Source organism: Chaetura pelagica, unplaced genomic scaffold, assembly GCF_000747805.2.
Source record: "Chaetura pelagica isolate M959 unplaced genomic scaffold, ChaPel_1.0 scaffold2142, whole genome shotgun sequence".
Classification (NCBI taxonomy): domain Eukaryota; kingdom Metazoa; phylum Chordata; class Aves; order Apodiformes; family Apodidae; genus Chaetura; species Chaetura pelagica.
In genome coordinates, this window is record NW_009952336.1 from 7806 (window position 1) to 19122 (window position 11317).

The following is an 11317-nucleotide window of genomic DNA, read 5'->3' on the forward strand; positions in this document are numbered from 1 at the left end:
CCTGCAGGAGCCTGGAGAACCAAACCCCTGCCAGATTCCTGAGGAAGCTGCTTCCTGGGGAGGCCACACGGGGTGTCCCTCAGGGCAGGGCTGGTGGCACCAGGACTCAGCTCATCTCTTCCCCCTGGGATGGTCCTGCTGGGGCCACACGAGTGTCACCAAACTCCTTGGAATCCAGAAAGGATCCAAATGGGAGGATTCCACCAAGGAGCTGCTTTCAGCTCCAGCTTCTCCTGTCTCCCCCAGGGATGCTCTGTGTCCCCAGGGGTGCTCTTTGTCCATTTGGGGTGCCTTGTGTCCCCCCCAGGGATGCCCTGTGTCCCCTCAGGGTGCTCTTTGTCCCCCCCAGGGGTGCTTTCTGTCCCCTTGGGGTGCTCTGTGTCCCCCCTGGGATGCTCTGTATCCCCAGGGATGCTGTCTGTCCCCTCAGGGTGCTCTGTGTCCCCAGGGATGCTCCATGTCCCAGGAACAACAACTGTTCCTCATCACCTCTCCCAACAGGTGTAACAACCAGGCCAGAAGAGGCCAAAGTGGCTCTTCCCAACCCCCCTGGTTGGGACACAAGACACCCCACAAAACATAATTAATGTGTCACTTTAAATTAATGAATAGTAAGTAAATAACAGTGATAAGGAGCAGCCCCTGGCTGGGGTGAGGGGGGCAAAGACCCAGCAGCTTCACTGAGGGAGGTGGTTCAGGTCAGGGTAGGAGAGAGGGGTGGAAATCCTGGTTTGTTTTCCCATGGATCTTGCATCAAACCTTTTTCCTGTGCTCGTTGCTTTAACCCTTCCCTGCAATGCCAGGGTGTCTCCCATTCCAGGGTGTCTCCCATTCCAGGGTGTCTCCCATTCCAGGGTGTCTCCCATTCCCTTCAGCCAAGGACACAGGGGTTATTCCCTAGATCCACCCTCCCTGTGCTCATCTGTCCCAGCAGAATCACCAGGAGCTGCTCAGTCCAATCACCACAGGAATGAGGAGAATCCCAAGGGCAGGGCCTGACCTCTGGCATTCCCATGGCTTCATTTGGAGCTCACTCTTCCCACTGAGCCCTGGGAAGGCTCTTCCTGGGCTCAGGAACCTGTTCCAGCCCCAGGATGTTCATTCTGATGAGTTTTGCCTTTTAGCAGATCCTGTCTCTGAAAACCTTGGTGCCTGCAGAGCTCAGAGTGACTTCATGCTGATGTCATTTGTCTGGAATTCTGTTTTCCAGCCTCAACCAGCAGCCAGAGGTTTGAGGAAGCTCATTTCACCTTTGCCCTCACACCCCAGCAGGTCCAGCAGATCCTCACCTCCCGGTAAGACCCCCTGGGGTCCCTGCCTTCAAAACCTACCCAGACTGGGGGCAAAAAGGGGAAATCCCTCCATGTCTGTGCTGCCCACAGCCTGGAGACCTGCAAAGTGCAGTTGTGGTGGGGGAAATGGGATTCTATGTGGCATTGGGATAAAAATTCAGGACTGTTCCTCCCCCTGTGAGTCATTTCCTGGCCTTGGTGGGGCTGGACCTGCCCTTGTGCTCCTGTAACTGCAGCAGGAAGGAGCTTTGAGCTTGGTTTTCATGGAGTCATGGGATGGGTTGGGTTGGAGGGACCTCCAAGATCATCCAGTCCCACCCCCCCCACGGGCAGGGACACCTCCCAGCAGCCCAGGCTGCTCCAAGCCCCATCCAACCTGCCCTTCAACACCCCCAGGGATGGGGCAGCCACAGCTTACCTGGGCAACCTGGCCCCGGCTCTCCCCACCCTCACACTCCACAATTCCCTCCTCAGCTCCAACCTCCAGCTCCCTCTCCCACTTTTCATCCCTCCCCCTCATCCCATCCCTCCCTGCCCTTGGCCCAAGTCCCTCCCCAGCTTTCCTGGAGCCCCTTCAGGCCCTGGAAGCTGCTCTCAGCTCTCCCTGGAGCCTTCTCCTCTCCAGGCTCAACACCCCAACTCTCACCCTGTCCCCAGAGCTGCTCCTCCCTCACTTTCTTCTTCTCCCACCACTCATGGTCAAGGCCTTTTGTTGTCCCTCCCTCTTTGGGAATTAATTTTGGATCAGGTATCACCATTTTTTCCAAGTCACCTGCAAGGTTTTCAGTCCCAGTGCAGCTCTCATGTCTCCCTCTCATTATCATTGAATGAATTAGCTCAATAATTAATTCCCTGTGAAGTGCAGACAGACCTGAGCCCTTTTCTGTTGCAGGGACATCCTCCCTGGTGCCAAGTGTGATTACACGACCCAAGTGCAATTAAGGTAAGAAAATGTTTCCTTTCTGGGTGTGTCCCAGTCCCTGGGGTGATCCCATGGGATCCAGTTTTCCCTGGTGTTGGTGATTCTCACTTTCACCTCTGGGCCTGGTTGGAAGTTGTGTCTTGATTCACTGCCAGGATCTTCCTGAGGGAGTTGTCAGGTTGTCTGTTCCCTCTGGGTGACACTTGGGTGGCACATGTGACAAATGTGTCATCTCAGCAAGCCCAGAGTTCTGCCCCATTCCATGGAATTCTCCTCTTCCCCTTCTCCCTTTGAATGATCTGCCTGGTTGTAGGTTGGTTGCAAAAGGCAGGAGCTTCAAATCTGAGCCATGTTTAGTATTTAGGATGAAGGAAAAGTCAAGATGTTGGGAAGTGTGAGGAGGAAAATACCTGGAAGGGCTTCCTCTGGTCCCTGCTGGGTGGTTGTGGAGGTGCCTGCAGCACTGGAGAGGAGCTGAGGAGCCTCTTGGCAGGGTTAAAATGGTTCAGTTTTATTATCAGGTGTTTGAACTTGGCAAAGAGACTGAGGGAGAAAGAAGGGAGGAGGAAAAAAAAACAAGGGAGGAGGAATTTTCAGTTGTGGTACCTGGAAGTGTCAAGGAAAGGGGTTGTTTGGAGACTCTGATGTGACTCAGACATGAGCCTGTTGGGCCCCAGGAGGGTGTTTGATATTAATTAAGGAATGAATGATGATTCTGTGGCAATTTCTCTCTGATCTGGTGCTTCCCAGTTCTCCTGCTGGGTCCATCTGTTCTGTGGAGCAGACTGGGCATCCTGTTCCCTGGAATGCTGCAGGAGGTGGATCCCTGGAGGTGGCTCCTCAGGAAAACAAAAGCCCAGCTTTCCATTCCATCCTTTGTTTTCTTTGGCAAGGAGGGAGAGGCCAACAAACAATGAGCTGGGGTTTGTTTTCTGAGGACACTTGTAGTGGGATGTGCCAGGGCTGAGGTCACCACCCGGGTCAGGGCCCTGTGGCAGGAGAACAGACCCTTCCTGGAAGGAAAACGGGGAAACTGGGATTAGGGGCTGAACCAGAGTCTGTTGGGAGTTGCTGGTGCTGCGGGTTGGCCTTGAGTACCTAGAAAATAATGGAATCATGGAATGGTTTGGGTTGGAAGGGACCTTAAAGACCATCTAGATCCAACCCCCTGCATGGGCAGGGACACCTCCCAGCAGCCCAGGCTGCTCCAAGCCCCATCCAACCTGCCCTTCAACACCCCCAGGGATGGGGCAGCCACAGCTTCCCTGGGCAACCTGGCCCAGGCTCTCCCCACCCTCCCACTCCACAATTCCCTCCTCAGCCTCAACCTCCCCAATTCCAGTTCAAATCCATCCTTCCTCCTCCTCTCACTGCACTTCCAGCCCAGGAAGTTGTTTCTCCCCTTCCCAAGGGCCCTTTGGCCTCTGGTTTCTTGGCAGATCTCACTCACTCACTCACTCACTCACTCACTCACTCACTCACTCACTCACTCACCACCTTCTCCCTCCTGCTCCTCAGGTTCTGCCTGTGTGAGACCAGCTGTCCCCAGGAAGATTACTTCCCTCCTAATTTATTTGTCAAGGTCAACGGGAAACTCTGTCCCCTCCCTGTGAGTAAATCTTGGTTTCTTCTCAACCTCTTGTCCCTCCTGGAGGAGAGAAGGTGCTGAGGTTGGAGGGCACAAACCCTCCTGGAGGGTTGAAGCTGCTCCCTCATGCAGGGAGTGTGGCCTTTGGAGCAGGAGGACACATTTTGAGCCTGATTTTTGTGGGGTTTTCACCTCTTGGGTGGGTTTTTTTTTTTTCCCCTCTCTTGGGTGGGTCGTTTGGTTTGGTTTTTCTTTTGTGAGGTGAAACTTGGGTGATCAACACCTAGAGTAAAAGCTGGGGGGGTGAACAGCCCTGCAGGTTGTCAGGCTGCAGGAGGACCTGGCTGGGCCACTTGAGCCTGGAGTCCTTCACCCTGGCTAAAAAAAAATGAGGAAAAATGGGTTTTTTCCCCCATTTCTCCCCATTTTCCAGCCCCAAGAAGGGCCCTGGTTGGTGCAGAGCTGCTCCCTTCACCCTTGGAGACACTTGCATGTTTCCCTCCCAGATGTTCTCTCTGCTCTTGGCCCAGACACTGAGGAACCTGCTTTTTTTAGAGGGAACTAAAAGGAAATAAAAATAGAGAGAGGTCGTTCCTGCCCTGGTGGAGCAGAAAGAGGGAAGTTAGTGGGAGGTTGGAGGGTCTGAGCTCCCTGCTGAGAGTTCCTGTTGGTGGGGATGAGTCATGGGCAGCTGAGAGGCTGCTGGGGGTTGTCCCAGCCCAGCTCCTGCTGGTCCCTTCTGCTCAAGCTGGTGGCCAAAGGGTGGTGTGAACCTCCCTGAATTCCAGGAGGAGGCACAGGGTGAGATTCTGAGCAGGCTGGAACGTGGGTGTCAGGAAGCAGAAATGAGCTCAAGGGGAAATCTGGCCCAGGCTGCAGTTTGTTTTTTGAGCTGCCCAGCCTCGTTGAACTGGGTTTGGTTGGGAATTCAGCACCAGTTCTGCACCTCCTGGCCTGACAGGTCTGTGGAGAAGTTCAGCTCAGGGTGGGATCCCAGAGTGCTCGTCAACGTGGGCATTAGAGGGAACCTTTATCCTGCTTTCCTTGATGCCCTGGATAAATGTGGGTATTAGAGGGGAACCTGAACTCTCCATTTCACTTCTGTCAAGGGATAATAATGCCCTGAGATGTGTAGGTAGATCCTCACCCAAGCTCTGAGGTGAAACGTCTGGAGCCACAACCTGCCCTGGGGAGGATCAGGGACCCACGGAGCATCTGGGCTGGGACCTTTAAAGGTCCAGCCCTGCTGCAGGGAGCAGAGACCTCTTGGTTTGTGGAGCCTGGTGCCTCTGGGGGAGGGGGTTGTTTCACCCCAGATAACCTCTCTTCCCTTCCTTCCTCCTTCCCCCCTCCCTGGGCAGGGTTACCTGCCCCCCACCAAGAACGGCGCCGAGCCCAAGCGCCCCAGTCGCCCCGTCAACATCACGGCCCTGGCGCGGCTCTCGGCCACCCACCCCAACATCATCGTGGTCAACTGGTCCTCGGAGTTTGGCAGGGTGAGGAAACCAGCTCTGGGTCCTCCCAAGGGCTGGGTGGCAAGGCTTGGGGCTGCTGGGAAGAGTCCAGGCTTTCTGTAGAGTCCACGGGATGGGTTGGGCTGGAGGGACCTGAAAGAGCATCTAGATCCCACCCCCCCATGGGCAGGGACACCTCCCAGCAGCCCAGGCTGCTCCAAGCCCCATCCAACCTGCCCTTCAACACCCCCAGGGATGGGGCAGCCACAGCTTCCCTGGGCAACCTGGCCCAGGCTCTCCCCACCCTCACACTCCACAATTCCCTCCTCAGCTCCAACCTCCAGCTCCCTCTCCCACTTTTCATCCCTCCCCCTCATCCCATCCCTCCCTGCCCTTGGCCCAAGTCCCTCCCCAGCTTTCCTGGAGCCCCTTCAGGCACTGGAAGGTGCTCCAAGGTGTCCCCAGAGCCTTTTCCAGCAGTGCTGCCCCTTTCCCACAGAACTACTCCCTCTCTGTGTACCTGGTGAAGCAGCTGACCTCGGTGGCTCTGCTGCAGAAGCTGAGAGCCAAGGGCATCCGCAACCCCGACCACTCCCGAGCCCTCAGTGAGTACCCCACCCCTGGGAACACCTGGCTGTGCCCGAGCCACAGCTGGGAATGCTGAGCAGGCCCCAGGGAGTGAGCCCAGGGCATCCCTGAGACCTGGCTGAGAGTTGGGGAGATGATGCTGAGGGGTTTCTCCCTCCATGAGGTCGCTCAGGAAAGCTCCAGATCAAACCCTTCCTTCCTGGTTGCTTCCCATCCCTTGGGACACTTCCCAGCCTTTGTCCCTGGAGTGGGAACAGGGCCCTCACTGCTCACACCCCAACTGAGTCCCCACAGCCACAGTTTTACACACAGGCTGTAAAACCTGTCCAGGCAGGAGAGTCTGTGCTGTTGCTGGTCATGGCAGTGACATCTGCTGCCAGAGCCCTTCCCTGCCTGCACCTGGGGTGAGAGGTGTCCTGGAATCCTGTCTGGGGGCATTTCTGTGTGTGAAGGGGGGAGGATGTTGACAGGAGACCCTTTTATTCCCCTTTCTTCTTTTTCTTCCAGTCAAAGAAAAGCTCACAGCAGACCCTGACAGTGAGATTGCCACCACCAGCCTACGTGTTTCCCTCATGTGTCCAGTAGGTTCCTGCCTTTTTTTCCTCCCTTTCCTTGGCCAGGTCTTTCCCAACAGCTTTTCCTGCTTTTCCTTCCCCTTGCCTGGGAACCCTTGGCAGCTCCTGCTGAGAAGTCAACTTTGATTCCTAAAGAAAACCCCAACCTCTTGGTTTCATGGTTGGCCTGAGCTGCCTAGCCCCAAAATGTCCTTGTTGGCCCAATCCTTCTTCTTCCTCTTCACTCGTAGCAGGTGTTTGAGGTGGAAATGAGCTGAAAAGGGTAAAAACACTCTCAGGAAAGCTGGGTTTCTGTCAGACACTTGATTAAACCTCTTGTTGAATAGGCTGGGGTGCTGGGCTGGGGAGAATCATGGAATCATCATGGGATGATTTGGGTTGGAAGGGACCTTAAAAACCATCCAGATCCAACCCCCTGCATGGGCAGGGACACCTCCCACCAGCCCAGGCTGCTCCAAGCCCCATCCAACCTGCCCTTCAACACCCCCAGGGATGGGGCAGCCACAGCTTCCCTGGGCAACCTGGCCCAGGCTCTCCCCACCCTCACACTCCAGAATCCCAGGGAGAGGGGAGGGCACAGCTGCCCTGGTGCTGGGAGAGGCTCGTTTGTCCAAACCCAACTTGAGTTCCTGCTCCTTGTCCCCAGCTGGGGAAGATGAGGCTGGTGGTTCCCTGCAGAGCCAGCACCTGCAGCCACCTCCAGTGCTTCGACGCCGCCCTCTACCTGCAGATGAACGAGAAGAAACCCACCTGGACCTGCCCCGTGTGTGACAAGAAGGCCCCCTATGACACCCTCATCATTGATGGGTGAGCTGGGCAGGCTCCTCAGCCTGGCTTGGGGCTTCCTTGGGAGGTGGATCCCCTGCTGCTGGGGTGCACAGACCTCTCAGGTCACCTCCAGGCTGGGTTTCCATTCCCTGAGCTGCTTCTGGGGGTTCCTTGAGAGGTGGGTCCCCTGGTGCTGGGGTACCCAGACCCCTCAGGTCACCTCCAGGCTGGGTTTCCATTCCCTGAGCTGCTTCTGGGGGTTCCTTGAGAGGTGGGTCCCCTGGTGCTGGGGTACCCAGACCCCTCAGGTCACCTCCAGGCTGGGTTTCCCTTCCCTGAGCTGCTTCTGGTGCCACTCAGGAGAGATTCCTCCTGAAGAACAAGAAGCCTTTGTCCAAATCTTGGCTTCCTCGCTGGCATCTCCTTGCTCTCTGAGGCTTGAACAGAGCCCTCCTGTGTCCATCCAGCAGCCTGTCCTAAATCCTGACTTGCCAGGTGATCCTGGCAGGGATTCAACAGGAATTCTTCCCTTTAACCCACCTCCTGAGCCCCGTTGCTGCTGTGTTGTCTGCCCTGCATGGATTGATGCCCCAGACCCTGGCCCTGTTTGGCTCCCCCAGACCCTGGCCCTGTTTGGCTCCCCCAGACCCTGGCCCTGTTTGGCTCCCCCAGACCCTGGCCCTGTTTGGCTCCCCCTGGCCCTCCCCTTTAACCCACCTCCTGAGCCCCGTTGCTGCTGTGTTGTCTGCCCTGCATGGATTGATGCTCCAGACCCTGGCCCTGTTTGGCTCCCCCAGACCCTGGCCCTGTTTGGCTCCCCCAGACCCTGCTGTCTCTCCCCAGCCTGTGTTCTCTCCCCTCCCAGGTTGTTCATGGAAATCCTGAATTCCTGCACGGACTGTGATGAGATCCAGTTCATGGAGGATGGTTCCTGGTGCCCCATGAAGCCCAGGAAGGAGGGCCCAGAGCTGTGCCCAACCCCTGCCTTTGGGGGCATCGAGGGTAGGGATCTGTGCCCCTTCTCTGTGCCCCTTCTCTGGGTGTCCCTCTTTGCCACAACAACCTTGAACACTTGGGAGCATCTCAGGTCCCATCTGGACCTCACACCAGGGCAGGAATTCAACCCCTCCCTGTGCTGGGGGGGGGTGCAAAGGCAGCTTCCTCTGGGAACTGCAGCAGGGTGGGGGGTGGAGAACCAGCCCCTCGGTGTGTGGGGGGGGGAGGGTTGTGTGTCCTGGGCTTGGTTTTGGAAGTGGGAGCTCATCCCAGGAGGTGGGAGGGGATGGGGTTTTGCTCCTCTGCCTTCCAGCTGATCCCTGGTTCTTCCTCCCCCTCCTCCCCCTCGCAGCCAGTTCCCTTTACAGCGTCAGCCCCGAGGGCAGGAGCTCCTCGGAGGGGAAGAAGAAGGTGGAGGTGATTGATCTGACCCTGGACAGCTCGTCGGATGAGGAGGAGCCACCGCCGGCCAAGAGGCCCTGCCCACCCCCCGGCCCGGCAGCCAAGGGGTGAGGGGCACCAAGGGGCTTCTTCCTGCTCCCTTCCCTGGGCACTGCTGGCCTGGCAGGTCCTGGGGGCCTGGGCAGTGGCAGAGCTGGGTGCTCTGACAGTGAGAAACAGGTCCTGGTGTCCTCACAGGGACAGGTCCTGCTTTTCCTGGCAAGGACAAACAGGTCCTGGTGCCCTGGGAGGGGCAAAGAGATCCTGGGTTCCCTGGCAGGCACAGATCCTGGTGTCTTGGCAGGGACAAATAGATCCCAGTCCCCTCACAGTGGCAGATCCTGGTGCCCTGGCAGGGACAGACCCTGAGCCACCCTGTCCCAGGGAAGCCCTGTCCCTGCTTCCCACTCCTGGCCAGCTCCAGGTGACCCAGTGGGACAAGGGGTGGGTGGGTTTGTCCTGCTGGAGGTGGGTGGCATTGGGGGGGGGGATTTGCAGCAGTTCCCCCTGGACTCCACTGAGGCTCCTGGGCTCTGTTCCCTGTCCCAGGGCACTGGGGCTGGACCACCAACCCTCCTGCTCTGTTCCCTGTTCCAGGGCACCCTGGACTCCACACTAACCCTCCTGCTCTGTTCCCTGTTCCAGGGCACCGGGGCTGGACCACCAACCCTCCTGCTCTGTTCCCTGTTCCAGGGCACTGGGGCTGGACCACTAACCCTCCTGCTCTGTTCCCTGTTCCAGGGCACCGGGGCTGGACCACCAACCCTCCTGCTCTGTTCCCTGTTCCAGGGCACCAGGGCTGGACCACCAACCCTCCTGCTCTGTTCCCTGTTCCAGGGCACCAGGGCTGGACCACCAACCCTCCTCCGTGCTCCGCAGCCCCCCGCTGGCAGCTCTGGGCACTGATTATCTCTCCAACCTCCCCCTTCCCGACTACCACCCCTCCTACCCGGTGTCCTCCGAGCTCCAAGGTAACCTCGGGCAGCACTGACCCAACATAACCAGCTTTCCCAGACTGTCCCAGTTGAATCCCAGAAGAACGAGTGGTGGGGAGGGTTGGAAGGGACCCTCTGGAGATCATCCAGTCCAGCCCCCTCTTGCTAGAGCAGGGTTTCCTGGAGGAGATCCCACAGGAATGTGTCCAGGGGGGTTGGAATGTGCAAGGGGGGGACCAGGGGGGTGTGCAAGGGGAGGTTTTGACCAGCAGAACAGCTCAGGTTGGTTAGTGGAGATCACAGGCAGGAACAAACTGGGTTTTGGTGCCAGGAACTGTGGCCTCCTCTCCTGGGCTCCCCCTCTTCCTGAATGTTCCCTCACCCACCAGGAGGGAAGAGGCCCCAGCCCAGGAGGGACTCCTGAACAATCTCCCATTCCCTTGTGGGGATCCCCAGGAGTTCCTGATCCCTTTCAGGCCTGGGTTGGGGGGCAGGGGGGCTGCAACCTGGGGAGGGGGGGGAGGGATGGGCTGGGGTCACCCCCAGACCCCCCTGCCCCTTTCCATGCCCCCCCTTGCTGCCTGGGGGCCTTGCTGGGTTCCGGACCCTGCAGCAGCTTTTCCCAGGGGGGTCCTGGTGTCACCACCTGAGCTGCCCCAGCCCTTGGGGGGGGGGGTTCTGGTGCCAGCAGCTCTGGGGAGGTGACATTTGCCTCGTCCTGGGCTGGTTGGTGCTGAGGCCCCTCCAGGGGTTGCAGGAGCAGAGCTGGGGGTTGTGGTGGAGCCAGAGCTCAAGATAATCGTGGTCTCCAGGAGGTGGGAGCAGCCTGAGCCCATCACCTCCCCCCTGGGCACCTTGGCTCCCCTTCCCACCACTTTTATTTACCACAGAGAGATTTTGGGTTTTTTACCCCTTTTTTCCCCTAGGTCTGGATTTGTTTTCCTTCCTTCAAAGTGAAAACCAGGTAAGGTTGTGCTGGGTTGGTTTTTTTTTTCCATTTCCTTTTTGTTTGTCTGTCTTTGTTCCCCTCTCCTGGCCAGATCTGCAGCCTGGCCCAACCCCAACCTGCCCCCTCCATCCTGGTTTCTCTGGGAGAACTGGTGTGGGATGGGGAGGAGGTGGCAGCTCAGATTCCACCCCCCCAGGGCTCCTGCCCCTCTTCATTCCCAGCTTCCCTGGGATCCAGAGTTGCTGGGGGCTCAGGGGGGGGGGAAGAAATTTAGGAAGGAGACCTCAAAGGTCCCTTCCCACCCCACACAGTCTGGGCTGAGAATTCCCTGCTCTGGGGAGATCCCACCTGGGGAGCAGGGAGGTTGGGCTGAGGGTCCTGCCAGCAGCTCAGGACAGGGATGTGGTTCCTGGTGGTTCCAGCTCCTCTCTCTGTGCTGGGCTGTTCGTGGCTCTGCCTCCCTCACCCCTGGACTGCCCTGGGTTTGTTGATGGGTTGAGCTCTTGGGGAAACTGGTCCATTGATCCCACAGGATTTGGGGCTGGGATCTGTGGGATCTGACCCAGCTTGTTCTCCCTTCCCTCAGCAGCACTACAGCCCCTCGGTCATCACCTCCCTGGACGAGCAGGACACCCTGGGCCCTTTCTTCCAGTACAGGGGCACATCCAACCACTTCCTGAACGTCAGCCCCCTGGGCCCCCCCATGGGGGGGACCCACAGGATCAGCAGCATCGTGTCCCCCGGGACCCTGCGCCAGAGCCACGGGCACAGCCCGGCCCTGCCCGCCCGCCCCGACGTCATCTCCCTGG

At 58.1% G+C, this 11317-nt stretch overlaps 1 protein-coding gene across 1 annotated transcript in view; it reads left to right on the plus strand.

The window, feature by feature from the left end:
- Positions 1 to 11317, plus strand: part of PIAS3 (protein inhibitor of activated STAT, 3) — a 17587-nt gene that overhangs the window by 4869 nt on the left and 1401 nt on the right. Inside the window, exons 3-12 of the mRNA XM_010007826.1 lie at positions 2185 to 2235; positions 3733 to 3823; positions 5164 to 5298; positions 5756 to 5861; positions 6352 to 6425; positions 7066 to 7226; positions 8053 to 8189; positions 8536 to 8692; positions 9462 to 9595; positions 10486 to 10523. Coding sequence (XP_010006128.1) covers positions 2185 to 2235; positions 3733 to 3823; positions 5164 to 5298; positions 5756 to 5861; positions 6352 to 6425; positions 7066 to 7226; positions 8053 to 8189; positions 8536 to 8692; positions 9462 to 9595; positions 10486 to 10523 — 1084 coding nt within the window. The remainder of the gene's footprint in view (positions 1 to 2184; positions 2236 to 3732; positions 3824 to 5163; positions 5299 to 5755; positions 5862 to 6351; positions 6426 to 7065; positions 7227 to 8052; positions 8190 to 8535; positions 8693 to 9461; positions 9596 to 10485; positions 10524 to 11317) is intronic.